This window comes from Nanorana parkeri, unplaced genomic scaffold (assembly GCF_000935625.1).
Source record: "Nanorana parkeri isolate BGI_ZX_2015 unplaced genomic scaffold, ASM93562v1 scaffold77, whole genome shotgun sequence".
Lineage (NCBI taxonomy): Eukaryota > Metazoa > Chordata > Amphibia > Anura > Dicroglossidae > Nanorana > Nanorana parkeri.
Genome location: NW_017306345.1, coordinates 955,531 through 972,102, shown reverse-complemented (window position 1 = coordinate 972,102; position 16,572 = coordinate 955,531). Strand labels below are relative to the sequence as shown.

The 16,572-nt window shown below is 40.2% G+C and overlaps 1 protein-coding gene across 5 annotated transcripts in view; it reads right to left on the bottom strand.

The window, feature by feature from the left end:
* PLEKHA6 (pleckstrin homology domain containing A6) overlaps positions 1–15,932 on the bottom strand; it is a 116,493-nt gene extending 100,561 nt beyond the window's left edge. For all 5 annotated transcript variants that reach the window (XM_018576821.1, XM_018576822.1, XM_018576824.1 and 2 more), the window contains exons 1-5: positions 15,865–15,932; positions 15,673–15,781; positions 15,011–15,115; positions 7,663–7,735; positions 6,934–7,034 (exon numbers count right to left, since the gene is read on the bottom strand). In XM_018576821.1, the coding sequence (XP_018432323.1) occupies positions 6,934–7,034; positions 7,663–7,735; positions 15,011–15,115; positions 15,673–15,774 (381 nt within the window). In that variant the 5' untranslated portion in view covers positions 15,775–15,781; positions 15,865–15,932. The remainder of the gene's footprint in view (positions 1–6,933; positions 7,035–7,662; positions 7,736–15,010; positions 15,116–15,672; positions 15,782–15,864) is intronic.
* Between the last annotated feature and the right edge of the window lie 640 nt (positions 15,933–16,572).

The following is a 16,572-nucleotide window of genomic DNA, read 5'->3' as shown; positions in this document are numbered from 1 at the left end:
TCGATTATGTCGATTAGTTGTTGCAGCCCTAGTTTGCATAAAAATCCTTGAAAAAAGGTAAGCTGCAAATGTTAAGTTGGTTGTTATTCCAATTTGGCTGAAAAAGTGGAAATACACTTTAAGCTTCTGCATGCTTACAAGTTTTTAACCTATGGCAGTTAGTAAAAGAAGACAGGACATCTTTATAACTATATGTGACACTGAGGCTGATGGACCATTATGTATATTCTTTTTGGTTACTTCGTGCCTTTTGCTGACAAAGGAGGAAATGTTGTCGGGCCTATTTTGTAAATGCTTTTAATTGTAATGATGACCTTGTAGCTATAATAAGATAACATTTTTACTTTTCATTTTTTTATTTGATTGTTTAGAGGCACCCAAGGTTTTTGTCTTAATTTCATGTGTATAATTTACCCTTAAGTGGGAATTTCCAAACGTTGATATATTTGTGAATGTGCTGGAAGAGGCATATCATTTTAGGATAAAAACCTTACTGAGGGCCGCAAGGAGTGAGAGAGCTCATAAAATGCCAGTTTGACACATTTGGTCGAAACCCTTTCCTACTCTATCTAGAACCAAAAAAAAGTTTTCACCTTTGCATACACTTTACAGAAGAAATAACACCACATCTTAAAAAACGTATTAAATCTCCCAGGGGACCAGTTGCATGTAGCACTTGGTCCCATTTTGATTTGTGCTATGGCTGCTAAGCTAGAGTGGTCAACAAGGTGCCCTTCCCCCCACCACTGTCCAACAATTCTGCTCACAACTATTTGATGAGTGCTGATTGGCAGTGATTGTCTCTGGCAGCAGGTGCATGCTGGAAACAAGGACCACGATTTAGCACAGCAGGGGGATGGGTCAACTCAATTCACAACACAAGAATTAATAAAAGATCAGTCAATGCTTGCAGGGCTGTGTGATCTACAGTGGCTTTCAGAAATATGCACCTCCCTTGGCATTTTTCCAATTTTGTTGCATTACCACCTGGAACCTGGAATTAAAATTGATTTATTGGGGTGTTGATATCATTTGATTTACACAACATGCCTACCATTAATGAAGATGCAAAATATTTTTTATTGTGATACAAACAAGACAAAAAAAATGAAAACCTGAGTGTGCATAACTATTTAGCCTCCCCCTATACGTCTCTATAAGCTTGACATATCTAGCCAATGGGATTTTTGCCCATTCTTCAAGGCAAAACTGCTCCAGCTCCTTCAAGTTGGATGGGTTTCGCTGGTGTACAGCAAACTTTAAGTCATGCTGCAGATTCTCAATTGGATTGCGGTCTGGACTTTAAATAGGCCACTCCAAGACATTTAAATGTTTCCACTTAAACCACTCAAGTGTTGCTTTAGCAGTATGCTGAGGGTCATTGTCCTGCTGGAAGGTGAAACTTCCCAATCTCAAATCTCTGGCAGACTGAGACAGGTTTCCCTCAAGAATTTTCCTGTATTTAGCGCCAATTATCATACCTTCTATTCTGACCAGTTTGCCAGTCCCTGCCAATGAAAAACATCCCCACAGCATGATGCTGCCACCGCCATGCTTCACTGCACTGGGGATGGTGTTCTCGGGTTGATGAAAGGTCTTGGGCATAGCGTTTTCCTTGAAGGTGAAAAAAAACCTAAATTTTTGTTTAATCTGACCAGAGTACCTTCTTCCATATGTTTGGGGAGTCCTCCACATGCCTTTTGGCAAACAGCAAACATGTTTGCTTATTTTGTTCTGTAAGCAATTACTTTCTTCTGGCCACTCTTGGATGAAGTCCAGCTCTGTGGAGGTGGGCTTAGGACAGATACTCAAATCACCACTGTGGAGCTTTGCAGCTCTCTCAGGGTTATCTTTGGTCTCTTTGTTGCCTCTCTGATTAATGCCCTTGTTGCCTGGTCCGTGAGTTTTGGCGGACGGCCCTTTCTTGGCATGTTTGTTGTGGTGCCATATTCTTTCTATTCTTTAATAATGGAGTTAACGGTGCTCCGTGGGATGTTCAAAGTTTTGGATATTTTTTGATAACCCAATCCTGATTTGTAATTCTTCACAACTATGTCTCTGACCTGTTTGGAGAGCTTCTTGGTCTTCATTGTGGCGCTTGCTTAGTGACATTGCAGACTCTGGGGCCTTTCAGAACAGGTGTATACTGTATATATTGAGATCATGTGATATTTAGATTGCACACAGGTGGTTTTCATTTAGCTAATTATGTGACTTCTGAATGTAATTGGTTGCACCACATCTTATGTAGGGGCTTCATAGCAAAGGGATGAATACATATGCCCATTTTACTTCATCATTTTGAACTATATTGTGCATGTACATTACATGTAATCCAAATAGAAATGAATCTTCATTCCAGGTGGTAATGCAACAAAATAGGTAAAATGCCAAGGGGCGGGGGGGGGGGGGGGCTGAATACTTTTGCAAGCCACTGTATCTGCCACCTGTTACTAAACATCCACTGCACAGACACACCAGCACTGACTGATCGTTAACTAGCATGAATGGTGTTATCTATCTGTCAGCTGCTAGTAAACATCCATAGTGGATGTATACTGTACATCACACGGTTATATTCTACAAAGTGAGTATCTGAGAAAAGATGGTACAGTGCTGAGCCCCCATGATTCTATAAATTGAGCTTCAACCTGAGGTGGAGCTGGCAGCCAACACAAAAAGACATAAAAATGTGCTTTTAATGCACAATGCAGACACATATCAGAATTGAACCAAATACACTTGGTTCCCTGTGGGATTCAACTAAGGAGTTTTTAAATTGTGGTGATACTTCTTCTTTAAGAAAAAAAAAATTGCAGTTATGACTGGCTACATGCATGTTTGTGAGTGTGACAACAGTTCAGCATGCATATTTAGCCTGAAGCAGGCAGTTTGAGAGTAATGTGAGCATGCAGCAGGTACAGCAAGACATACTACCTAGCACAGCGACTCTGCAGGGGGCAGGCTCTTGGCAGGGGTACGTTCCATGGGATCCTCTCTCAAGCACAGGAGGGAAGACAGAACAGGTGAGAGATGCCACACACACACACACACGAGGGGGGGCTTAAGCCATTCAAAGTAAAGGCCCCCAAATGTAGCTAAAATTAACTGCACAATTCATTTGACTTGTTGGCAAAGAGAAATGAAACTTAGGAGCAAATGTAATACAAGCAATGTCATGTGTTTCAAATAAATAGATAATCACTTCTCACATATAAGATGGCATTATTTCAATTTACAAAAGGTTTGGGAGTCAAAAACTTCTTTACAGTATCTATGTTTTTTCAGAGGAGTAAGAAAAAGCATAATCTACCGGTCAAACATTTTAGAACACCACCATTTTTACAGTTTTTTTTGTTTAATCTAAGCGGTTCAATTTATGTAAATAACCTGAAATGGTACAAAGGTGAAAGAAAAACTGGCAGAAAAAAAGTTTAGGTTACCAAAAACTGAATATTGTAAACTTCAGGGTTATACAAAAAGGCTCTTTTCAAAAAACAATTAAAGAGCAAGTCCAGGTTCCCAGCAAATGTGGGAAACTGTCCACTGCAGCCGATGTACGGGACAAAGCATTTCAGCCCAGCATTCTGTAATTGTGAACAGTCACTGGTCAGTGTGGTTACTTGACCAATGAGAAGATCTTCTTGCTAAGAAGCGCTTCCCATTGGTCAGTGTGGTCAGGGGACCATGCTGACCAATGACTGCTTGCCATTTGCGAGCATTATTCCATATATAGAGTACCAGGCTGCAATGCTGTGTATGGTGTACAGGATCTACACAGACTGCAGCAGGGGAAAATGGCAGTTCCCAAAGATATGACCACTCCCTTGATAGCCATTCAAGTTTATTCACCCATTCGCACTCTGTACTAAATCCCCTACGCTCTACAACACCCCTACACACCGATACCCAGGGTCTTTCTGCTCTGAAACTAAACAGATTTTATCAACACCTCTTCCTGCTACTGTGACTATAGACTAAACAGTCTTACCTTTACCAGTGATCGCTACGCGATCGACTGGTAGATCGCCATCGACCTTGTGGGCACCCCTGCCTTACACCTACGGTGGCCCCATTGGAGACAACTTTTGGGCCCCGATACTTAGTAACCCATGCTCTTTGTGTGTAGCTTTGACTTTTATCTTTCAGTTTATCCACTGATAATTCCCTACCTCATTGTACTTTTATGTTGGTTTTAGGCTATGTTTACTCCATGTCTGGAACAGATCTGCAAACCCAGTGCAGTGCATTTTTATTGTGATTTTACAGCGGTTTTTTTTAGCTTAAAATAGGCTTTCAGGTGCAGTGCAATGAGTTCCGTGAGCTTTTGATGCGTTTTTGACGCATTTTGCGCATTTCGGTGTGTTCCAGACCAGAAAAAATAAGACATGCGTTTTTTTGGTCTGGAACAGAAAGCACGGCAAAGGTGTGAACTGTAGCCCAGAAATCACATAGGGATACATTGGTATGCGTTTTTGGACCAGGAGCTAACTTTTCTGGTCTGGACAGAATCTGGACATCATGTGAACAAGCCCTAAACCAGCATAAGTCTGAAGGACAACATCTGAACTTCCGGACACTTTCTGTGAAAACAAGCACAATTATCGGTTGTGTCGGCTAATATCATGGCCTGAAGCTGCTTGCCATATCAAAGGACTATATATCTGTTAGGTTTCCCACTCACTTTCCTTCTCTCCTACCCATTCCCAACTGGTCCACCCTTTTGGAACTTTGCACTGCCTGCCTTGAGGTAACCGTTCCTCATTCCCACTGCCTGCTTAAAATATGCAGCATGGTGGGATATCTTCTATAGCAGCTCCTCTGACCTGCAGCCAAACTTCCATTATAACACATATGTACAGGGGTTAAATTCCACAAATAAAAAGCACACATAAATTATCTGCCTACAGAAGACCAGACACTCCCTGACATCTTCTCCATAAAAAAAACTACTCCTAATTCTACAATGCTAACTTTAGATCAAATAATTGTGTTGTAATCTCTTTTAAAAGAAAAAAAAATCCAGCAAATTAGCGACCCCATCGCAGATACCTTCTTTTACAGTGCTCCATCTTTGACGTAGACCTTACTATCATTTTATACTATGCACCCAATACCCGCAAAGGCCAGATTCTTCTCATAAAGAAACATGCAAAAGGCCTCTTAATTCTGGCAGATGTCACAGTATCTTGACCTAGTCAAGGATACAATAAACAAAAGGAACTCCCAAATGTAACATCTAAATAATCCTTCTGCCAAACCCAAATCATGAAATCTCTCGGACCACCGTCTGGTCAACAGTTCCCACAAAACTTACTGCAGTAATGACCATATATTTACTCTCCTTCTGTAAAGTGACTATTTTAGCAGTCCCATGGTCAAACCAAGTATCGGTACTTATCCAAAATTCTTTGATCGTTCCCAACATACCCTGCACATCTAGAAAATCAATGTCACTATTGGCTGCGGAGGACTCCTGATTAGAATTTTTAGCCTGCACAAAAAAATCTGAGATTAAATCTGGTTCTGTGCCCTTTTCTATCACCCTATGGGAAGCTTATAAAATAACAACGAGGCGACATTAATAAATATGGGAATTAAAAAGAGTAAACCCAAAGAATTGTTGCTCTTTACATTAAACTTGAGGCACTAAAAAGAGACCTAAATTGTGCACATAATGACCTCTGTTATCAAACGGGAGCAGACAAAATCTGGAGCAGTTGCACATGGCAACCAATCAGCATCTCTCTTCAGTTAGCTCATGTAAGATTTGAAAATGAGACAGAGATGCTGATTGGTTGCAGTGCAAATCTGCTCCAGTTTTGATAAATGACCCCTCTGTCTTTTCTGCAATAAATGCTTCTTACTTTCCTCCTCACAACATCTTTACACTGTACGCTGAGCTGCACATGCACAGCTCAGTATACAATCCAGGCATCTCCAGGGTGCCAGGATGAACTAACTCCCGTGAGTTTGTGAAGTCGTTGCGTCATTCCGCATTGGCTAAGAGAAGAACTGAGAGGAACGTTTCATTGCTCTTCTCAACACTCTTCTTTGTAGAAAGAATGCAACAAGTGTTTTCATCTGTTATATCTGAAAAAGGTGGCTACTTTGGTAAGTCAGAAATTTTGATTCAATTTTGTTAAAGAAAACAATTTCAGGTTTTCATTTTTGTTTTTTTATTGCAAACGGTTTTGTGGTATGCTTTAATTCCAGAGTATATTAAGACAATTAACTGTGAAAATTAACAAAAACTGGAAAAATAGGAGTGTTCTAAAATGTTTGACCAGTGGCATATGTATAATACTGTGTGTCCTAACCAGAGTTAGGTCTTCAGGAACCACTAACAGCTCATGTTTTCATGCAACAGTAAAATTACTTTAATAGTCTCTAGTCACATAGCTATAAGGACACCACCATCCCCCATGTAAAAATACATGGGCCTGCTGATAGATCATTTGGTCAGCAGGTAATACATTCTTGGATGGGAGCAGGAAGACATGCGTCTTCTAAGCTATAAAGAACTGAATACATATTAAGGTAGCACTGTGCTGCACTGGAGGGAAAAATATAATGAAAACGTTTGTTATGCTGTCAGTTATTTGTTACAGCTTATTTATAACTGACACAGGTTTGCTATAAACAACAAAGTGCCTCTTCTAACAGAAAATAAATCTATAAGTACATTGGTTAAATAGCATCTCAATTGTGCCTGGTTAACCTGAGAAAGTCACACATCTTACTAAAAAGTATGAACATATACTTCAAATAAAACATTGTAGGCTTAAATTAAGTTATGCTTGCACAATAAAATATAACCATTTCTTGTTACATCACTGTGCAGAAGGCAAAATCGCTTGTATATTATATGGGAAAATAATCACATTCACTGGTTTATATGTGGAAATCTACATCTACCAAAAGTTTACTGACCTTGAAAGTATATTTACGGCTGATGTTATCCGATGGATGAACAGGAGAGATACGAAAGCTTAACAGGGGGATGCTTCCTAAAACCCCTTCTTCTTTTTCATCTGAATATGAAAAGTGCAGAGTGAAATGTATTAAGATGATAAAGTCTACACAAGGAAATGAGAAATTATTACAATCAGACACCAGCGGAGATAACCTAACCAATAGCATGTAAACAGAACATACAGAGAGTACAGTAAATGGAGAGAAGACTGCTGATAATAAATTATTTGGTGACAAAAGGCACACACACATTTGTTTGTAAGAATACACAAGAGAAGAAGAGTGTGTTGTGAAGAGTGATCAATTCTACAGTGAGGAAACATGGGAGGGTAACATATGTCACAACAAAGCACTGGTTATACACCTAACATAACTCTTTCACTGCCGAAGAATACTTCAAACTATGCTGTTGATGGATCCTACCAAAGTTAAAATTTACTCTTGGAGTTAATGTCAGCACCTTTATGCCTGCATGTAAAAATTGGCTTTTGTAAATTCACTGGAACACACAAAACAATACAACACTAATAAATTATTTAAACCCCCTTTCTCCATGTCTGAATATAGGTAAACTGTGACCAAGTAGCAGATGGGAGTAGAGTTCTTATAGCCATCTGTCCAGACAATAAAAATAAGTTTCCACTAGATTACTAGGCAGGTGTTGGAACAAAGCCAATTGCTATGTACCTTTGTAATAGAAGAGGCAACGATCGACAAGGACAAACCAGCGTTTGTTCCACTGCTTTACTCCAGAGCTGGCCTGCAGACAACAGAGACGGGAACAATCAAAAGGAAAGCGACAAAAGTCATGTACTTTGATAAAGACAGTTAGAACTTAACTTAGAAGGTAGGTAGGACAAACATATGAGAGAAAGACGTGACTGAGGCACAGAGGTGGCATCATACGACACATATGGCCTGTATACATTGGGTATGAATCAAAAGACATTGTATGAATGGAAACAGCATTGGCAACAATACATATGAAATAGGTAACATGAAGTTAATAACTTAAAGTACAGCTACAGTTTTTTTTTTTATTGCAAAGACTCTGAAACTGCAAGTTAAATATTGTGCAAGAATACACACCTCTGTTTTATGTAATCTTTGCCTCAAAAAGCTATGTCATCTTTGCCTCAAATGAAGCTGTCTGTTAAAACTACATTTATCCTTTGCCAGGAACAAGGTCAGTTCTGAACCCACTCTGACCCTCCCTCACTACTGCAATTTTATCAGCCAGTTGTGCTTACTTGTTTTACTAAATGGCTCAGCTGCACTGGCCATCTTCAAGCAACTTTTACAACAACCAAAACACAACGAGATACAAATTGTCAGAATTCATCATACTCTGGGCCGGGATTTGGAAATTATTCTTCTCCAGTATCTGTCCAGGCATCGTGTATAGAACATGATGAATTAGGGGACCTTAAAACGTTGCTATGGAGCAAACCGGCTCCTAGGATGAGGAGAGTATAACTTTTTAGCACCTAGACAAAAAGGAGCACGTAACCCTTGCAGTGCGGGGGTTACTGCAAGGGTTAAGAAAAATTCTGCCCAGAGTTGTGCTTTAAAGATTTGGGAGACTTCCCAAATCTTTTAAGCAAATTGAGCTGCCTCAGGTGTCTCTTCCAAGCTTTCTCTGAAACCATCGATGCCTGGTCTTCCATCCTCCATGGACTGGCAGCTATGTTGTGGTAAGAAATAAATCTCATTCGAACCCAGCTCTTCCTCTGCCACCTGACTTTTGTTGTCATTTGTTTGAGATGTCAACTAGATTGGGCCTTACTGGCTACTGTTTCCACCTGTATTTCAGTTAACTAATTCCATGTACATTTTCAGTGTTGTCTCCAAGTTTAGTTTCCCGTTTGGACTTGGACTCTACTCACTATGGTTTTCCCACTAACGGACACTATGTTTTCTTTCCCATGTCTTTTCCTTCATTTTGATCACTACCTTCCACCTCCCTGGATCTCATGTAATGTCCGGGTTGGACACTGGATTGTTTTCTTTGTGAGACCTCTGCCTTCGTTTTACTATTTTTATTCAAATTACCCAATTTAAATTGTTTGCCGCTTAATGAATACAATGCTAACAATCATATTTGTTAAATGTTTATATTGGGAGTGGGAGCCCCACTAATGACTTCAGTGACCCCCTCCTAGGACTCTCCGTGCTCAGTGTTTGTCTGGCACTGTTTTCTTTCTTTGAATTTAGGGATATCCTAATTAGTGTATTTGACTGTTATTGCACTTTTGCTCTTCCCCACTAGGCGGGGTTACAAGCACACTCAAATTTGGTAGTTATGCTGTCTATTTCATCTTCTCTTCCTTCCTTTTTCCTTTCTTCTTTCTATCTACCCTTTTACATTTCAGTTCCAGTTTCATTCATTTCATTTCTTGAGATGGTGAACCTATCTATCCTAATGTCAGGGATTGTTATAATAGGATTCCTCCCCTTAAATGCCCAATGTCTAACCCTAGCCCTCTAGAAGTGGAGTCAGATTCTGTATCATTTCCATAAATGTAGAACTGATGTCCTATTTCTCCAGGAAACACATTTTAAGTCTGATAAACTGCTTATGATGCATAACAACTACAGGTGAAACTCGAATAATTAGAATATCGTGCAAAAGTTCCTTTATTTCACTAATGCAACTTAAAAGGTGAAACTAATATATGAGATAGACTCATTACATGCAAAGCAAGATAGTTCAAGCCGTGATTTGTCATAATTGTGATGATTATGGCTTACAGCTCATGAAAACCCCAAATCCACAATCTCAGAAAATTAGAATATTGTGAAAAGGTGCAATATTCTAGGCTCAAAGTGTCCCACTCTAATCAGCTAATTAAGCCATAACACCTGCAAAGGGTTCCTGAGCCTTTAAATGGTCTCTCAGTCTGGTTCAGTAGGAATCACAATCATGGGAAAGACTGCTGACCTGACAGTTGTGCAGAAAACCATCATTGACACCCTCCATAAGGAGGGAAAGCCGCAAAAGGTAATTGCAAAAGAAGTTGGATGTTCCCAAAGTGCTGTATCAAAGCACATTAATAGAAAGTTATGTGGAAGGGAAAAGTGTGGAAGAAAAAGGTGCACAAGCAGCAGGGATGACCGCAGCCTGGAGAGGATTGTCAGGAAAAGGCCATTCAAAAGTGTTGGGGACTTTCACAAGGAGTGGACTGAGGCTGGAGTCAGTGCATCAAGAGCCACCACACACAGACGGATCCTGGACATGGGCTTCAAATGTCGTATTCCTCTTGTCAAGCCACTCCTGAACAACAAACAACGTCAGAAGCGTCTTACCTGGGCTAAAGAAAAACAGACCTGGTCTGTTGCTCAGTGGTCCAAAGTCCTCTTTTCTGATGAGAGCAAATTTTGCATCTCATTTGGAAACCAAGGACCCAGAGTATGGAGGAAGAATGGAGAGGCACACACTGCAAGATGCTTGAAGTCCAGTGTGAAGTTTCCACAGTCTGTGTTGATTTGGGGAGCCATGTCATCTGCTGGTGTTGGTCCATTGTGCTTCATTAAGTCCAGGGTCAACGCAGCAGTCTACCCGGAGATTTTGGAGCACTTCATACTTCCTTCCGCAGACGAGCTCTATGGGGATGCTGACTTCATTTTCCAGCAGGACTTGGCACCTGCCCACACTGCCAAAAGCACCAAAACCTGGTTCAATGACCGTGGGATTACTGTGCTTGATTGGCCAGCAAACTCGCCTGACCTGAACCCCATAGAGAATCTATGGGGCATTGCCAAGAGAAAGATGAGAGACATGAGACCGAACAATGCAGAAGAGCTGAAGGCCGCTATTGAAGCATCCTGGTCTTCCATAACACCTCAGCAGTGCCACAGGCTGATAGCTTCCATGCCACGCCGCATTGAGGCAGTAATTGCTGCAAAAGGGGCCCAAACCAAGTACTGAGTACATATGCATGCTTATACTTTTCAGAGGTCCGATATTGTTCTATGTACAATCCTTGTTTTATTGATTGCATGTAATATTCTAATTTTCTGAGATTGTGGATTTGGGGTTTTCATGAGCTGTAAGCCATAATCATCACAATTATGACAAATCACGGCTTGAACTATCTTGCTTTGCATGTAATGAGTCTATCTCATATATTAGTTTCACCTTTTAAGTTGCATTAGTGAAATAAATGAACTTTTGCACGATATTCTAATTATTCGAGTTTCACCTGTATTTTCCCACATGGTTCCACAATACTAATGCTCACTCATGCTCCAAGAGGGTCTCCATGGCCTTTCATAAGTCTTGTCCTCCAGAGGTTTTGCAGCAATGGATTGATACTCAGGTTAGGTTTATAATTCTTAAAATTAAACTTCAAGAAATTGTTTACACACTAGTCAATGTTTATTTTCCTAATTCTAGTTCATTTCTTGACCTCTCTAATCTCCGCCTTGGAGGAATTCAGTTCACACAACTTGGTGATTGGAGGTGACCTTAACCTGGCTCTAGTGCCACGACTTGACTACTCCTCGGGTAAGTCTTCTATTTATTACGATTCATTAACCGCTTTTAAGCGTCATTTACTTCGACTACGAGTGGTAGATGTGTGGCGAGTGTTACATCCCTCCAATAAAGACTTCACGCATTATTCTTTTGCTCACGGATCCTTTTGTTGGTTAGATTTTTGTCTTTATTGGATGTGACCCTCACTTCTCGTATAAGCCTACAGCTATTGTCTGATCATGCTCCCATACACCTCACGCTTGTCCATGCTCGTAGACATACTAGCTCCTTTTCCTGGAGCATCAATGACAATGCTGTTCTTATGGAGGTGATTACTGAGTCTATCAGCGATTTCCTGGCAAATCACAAAGATGACGAGACTCACCCGCTCATGCAACGGTAGGCTTAAAAGTGAGTCCTGCGTTGCGTCTTTATCTACCATGGTTCCCGCCTTAAGAAAGAACATTCCTTATGAATTAAATCTCTGCTGAAACGGATTGTTATACTTGAGGCACTTCATAAACATGACTTGCTTCTTGCCGGCTTACTTGAACTCCCTACCCTCGAAATACTACAAACTAGCTAAAAAGTGAGGGCACACACTAGCACAAGTGCAACCACCTCAGGGTACAGAGGATTCCTGTCTAAGATACTGCCCACCCCACTATTGTATCTACAGTAGGTCTTCCTGTCGCGATGATACATCTTGTGCCGAATTTATTTTGCTGCATCATTTGGTATCATCAACAAACACTGAAATTGAACTCTTAATTACAACCTCACTTTCATAAATAAAGTTAAAAAACATTGACCCCCAAGACAGAGCCCTGGGGCACACCACTGGCAATCTTAGTCCATTTAGAGAATGAACTATTGATCATTACTCTTTGGAAACGTTCCTGTAACCAGTTTTTTATCCATGTCCACACAGTTTTCTCTACACCAATAGACCTTTTTTGTAAACTAAACCTTTTTGTCCTGGTTCTGTTGAGGGTTTAAATAGATATTTAAGATTTTGAGTCGGCCAAAGCGTTTATATACATGGAAGATCGAAGGCAGGCTGCTGTACAGGTTAATGAACAGGTTAATGAACAGAGTAGCAATGTATGTAACCTATACAATGTATTCAGGCTACAACAAATACAGGGTACAACAAATACAACATTGTAGGTGTGAAAGAAAGTCAAACATGAGACTGCAATGCTCTATAAAGTGAATAGGAGTTGGAAAAAACACCATTGCCCGAGCTGTGCTGGGGGAAAAAAATCCCCTATACTTTGGTATGCCTGACATGTGTAGAGGGCAAAGACATGTGGGGAAGCTGAAGACAGACAGAAAAGACAATAAGAGAAGGAGGGGGGGGGAAGGTCCTTACATACAGGTCAGGAAGATAAGTTTTAGTAATGGGGGTAGTTCCATAAGGACTGGCATGTATAGGAAGTGACAGTGACAAGAGTAGGAAGGAGGGTGGAGGGTTAGTAAGTACGGTAGGCAAGGTTAATTGATGAGTGAAGCTTAAACCAATAATACTAGGTAGACCAGGTTAGAATTTAATCTCCCTGCCCTTGAGGGAACTAGTCAGGTCTTCTATGGTTTTAATATCATTTACCCGATCCAGCTAATGTTTCACCGTCAGAGGGGAGGGTTGTTTCCATAGAGCTATACTACAAGTAGAATTAACCATATGGATTAAAACTGATGGTTTGTAGGATTTTAGAGAAATTGAGTCATTGTGGGAGAAAACAGCTCTTTGGTAATCGGGGAGTCAGTGAATTTCCGAATAACAGTATGCACTTGATGACAAAAATTACCCAGTTTGGGCAGGACCAGAAGAAGAGCATCAAGTCTTACGGAGATAAGTTGCAGCATCAACACAGGTTTGGAAAGTTAGGAAAAATGGTGTGAAGTATTTGATTGAGAGTAGAAGATATAAAGTCTCCAAGCAGAGAGAAGGTCCTTGTCTGTCTGGAGAAAGTTTATAAGAAAAGAGGGCACACGTGCCAGGCCGAATCCTGTACATTCCTGTTTAAAAGGTAGAAGAGGCCGTTTGAAGGCAGGGGTTTAGTGTAAAAAGTCTGTAAGTTGTCTCCACCACCAGTATCCAAGTGGAACAGGTCCATATCCATAAATAGGCCCAACATGAGGGACAGTCCATGTTTCCTTAAGTGTAAGGCTCTGTGTTTCCCTGAATTTCTTATTTTCAAGAACAAAGGCTGCTGGATTCCCAGAGAAAAGGATGGCCTTTCTAAGATTAGGGTTAGTTGGGACAGATGAGAGTATGCTCCATCCTCATAAAAGCGACCATGTAGGCCTGAGAGCTGGGTGCTATATAGTAGGTACATATGATGCTCCACACCAGGGAAGTACACTTAGATGCACTGGAAAGAAAGTTTGCTCTATAGAGACTTAAGAGTTTTTTATTTCTTTTTGTCTCTGCACAAGTTCACCACCCTGGTAAAGTGGATTGCAGTAAGTGTGGAAGAAATGTATGCAATTTTTGGCAGAGGTTCCTAGGGTGAAGAATTTATGCAAATTGGTTTTGGATGTGGCCTGATTCCTTCTGTCTTTTCCTTGTTTAGCTGTGCTATTGGAAAGTTTTAAAAAAATGGGTATAAGTATGCTATGTTCGCTATTAGCTATAATGAAATCCTGGAGCTCCAGATTTGTTCTCCTCACACATCCATGTCCAGGACATTTTACAAGTATGGCCATCAAGCTTGGTTCAGTCATGCACTCCTGTCCAACTCCACATGCAAATCCATCAAATGGGGGATCGCGCCAGCATTTCTTTTGTTTACCCTGAGTCACCTTGATATGGGTGTCATGATGACCCATGGTTCAGAAGGAAGTTAGTTAGCGGGTTTAGGGAGTGCCTGTTCAACAGCACCCCTTCCAGTAGACCAAAAATAACAAGAAAAGTTGGTAGGTCTTACCGAACTCTAAGTGTTTCAGTTTTCCCATCATTCCTCAGCAACAGAGCAGGGAGAACCCAGCAGTATGTTGCTCCTGCTTGTTTTAGGGTATAGTGTAGTAGTTTTAGCTACCAGCTTTCTGTGTTACAGCGCATTTGAAAGGTTCCCTGAAGAAAGAGAGAGTGCAGCCCTGCCCATTATTTTAGTGGCCATTATTTATTTTTACTACGTTTTTATGGATCTTCTAGCTCACATTCCTAGGGCATTTGGAATGGAGCTTTGGATTCATTCTGCCCATGAATTGTCTGGGTAGCTTGCCTTTCTTCTTTGGTATGTGGTGGTCAGCGGGATTATTGTGTGGGGGTCTGTTGGTAGTCCTGGTTGGCCCAGGAACTCAAGATACTCTAGCCATGCCTTTATAAACATTTTTAACTTGCAATATCAGGTGTTTACATTTAAAAAAATAGTTCTATGTGCAGTAATGGAGGATGTTGTCAAATATAAAAAAGTGGCAAACATGAATATCAACTGGGTACAAACAAGAAAGCAGAAATAATAAGTTGATACCTTTATATATGATAGCCAGCCTATTCAAATTTAATGTGCATTTCATAAACCTTTTTTATTGGTGTTACCTCTGACTCACCTGTTTGTACAGCCAGCCCATCTTTGTGACTACAGCATTTGGATTCCTTTTCATGGAGTTAGAGCGTTTCCCAAAGGCGATTCCTTTCTTGGATGGTCGAGATGGCTTTCGGGAAAAAAACAAAAACCTGTTTCATTGCCCACAGCATCTCACAAAAAATAACCCACCTCCACCATCTGTATTTTACTAGCTATGCCTGATCTAGCCTTGCTATCCAAAAAAACAGTGTTCACACCTGTGTATACAGTACTCTAGACTACAAAATTAAAAGCAGAACATCTTGATTATAAATGTAAAAACAAGGGAGCCAGCAATGCTCATTTCTGTATTGTAAGGTCAAGGAGGGGGGGATTTTAGGCTTTAATGTCACTTTAACTCCCCTATATCTACTAAAAACTAAAATTCCTGTTTTGGGTGAACTGAATTATAGCTCCGTGTTCAATAATTTTGATGAAACAGAATAAAGAATAATATGTTAACATTTTATTGCTGGTGTCAACCAGTGCTTGATTATATTAGTCCTCAAGGGACTATATCTGGGATACGTCTTAGGATGCACAAAATCTATCTACTACTATACTACTACTAATACTATTATACCAAAGCATCAGCTATGAGCTGTCATAATTATTTACACACTGTAACATATAGGCAAAGCTTACCCTAATGCCGGGGCCATCTGGATGGGCATCAGGGACCATGGTGTATATAGAGTTCTCACTGGACAGATTAGAGGTGCGCTTTCTACCTGTCTCAGCACTCATCTCAGATCTGAGTAAGAAAAATGAAATGCAGGAATGATATAACCGCATAAACTGTATTGTATTCTTAAAAATGGGATATAGTAAACTCACCCGGGCAGTTCACTTTCCTGCACAATCAGTCCAGTCACTGGGTGCAGAAGTATGATAAGACATTCATTGTGACTACGAAACAAAAAATAATGGCCATTATAAGAAGAGATCTTAACATGTAAATTGGATTTCTATACTGCAGTCCATTTTCTCTGCATTTCTATAATTCATTTTAAATAGAGGACAGGATGGCACATTGCTGGTTATGAAGAAGATTGTAAAGAGTTGGTGTTTTGCTAGAAAAACATCTAATTTGTGTAAAAACATCCAATTGAAAATATGTCTAAAGCGTATGCATAGCCAAAACATTTTAACATTTTGCATAGAAGACAGTCCCATGGGGTATATTTCCCTTACTTCTTGCTCTAGAGACACAATAGAACATGAGAGGAACTCTCGATAAAGTGAGGGAAATTCCTCTATTAGATAGCTGTCACTAACATTGTTGTCATTTGAAGATGTGCCCTGTAAATCCTCTTTAGGTGACAACTGTAAAAGTTTGGTTTCCATCATTTTCTATCCCCTCATAAAGAAAAAAAAATGTTTAATTGTACGCACACTAAACTTCTAAGTCCCCCTTTTACTACTCCATGTAATGCCCAATATGCAACATTCATGAAATAGATACCATGGTTTTACACAAATATTGATGTAAATTCTGCAGCCTCCAAAATCTTTTTTTTTCATTCAAAGTTAACACCTTTAGTA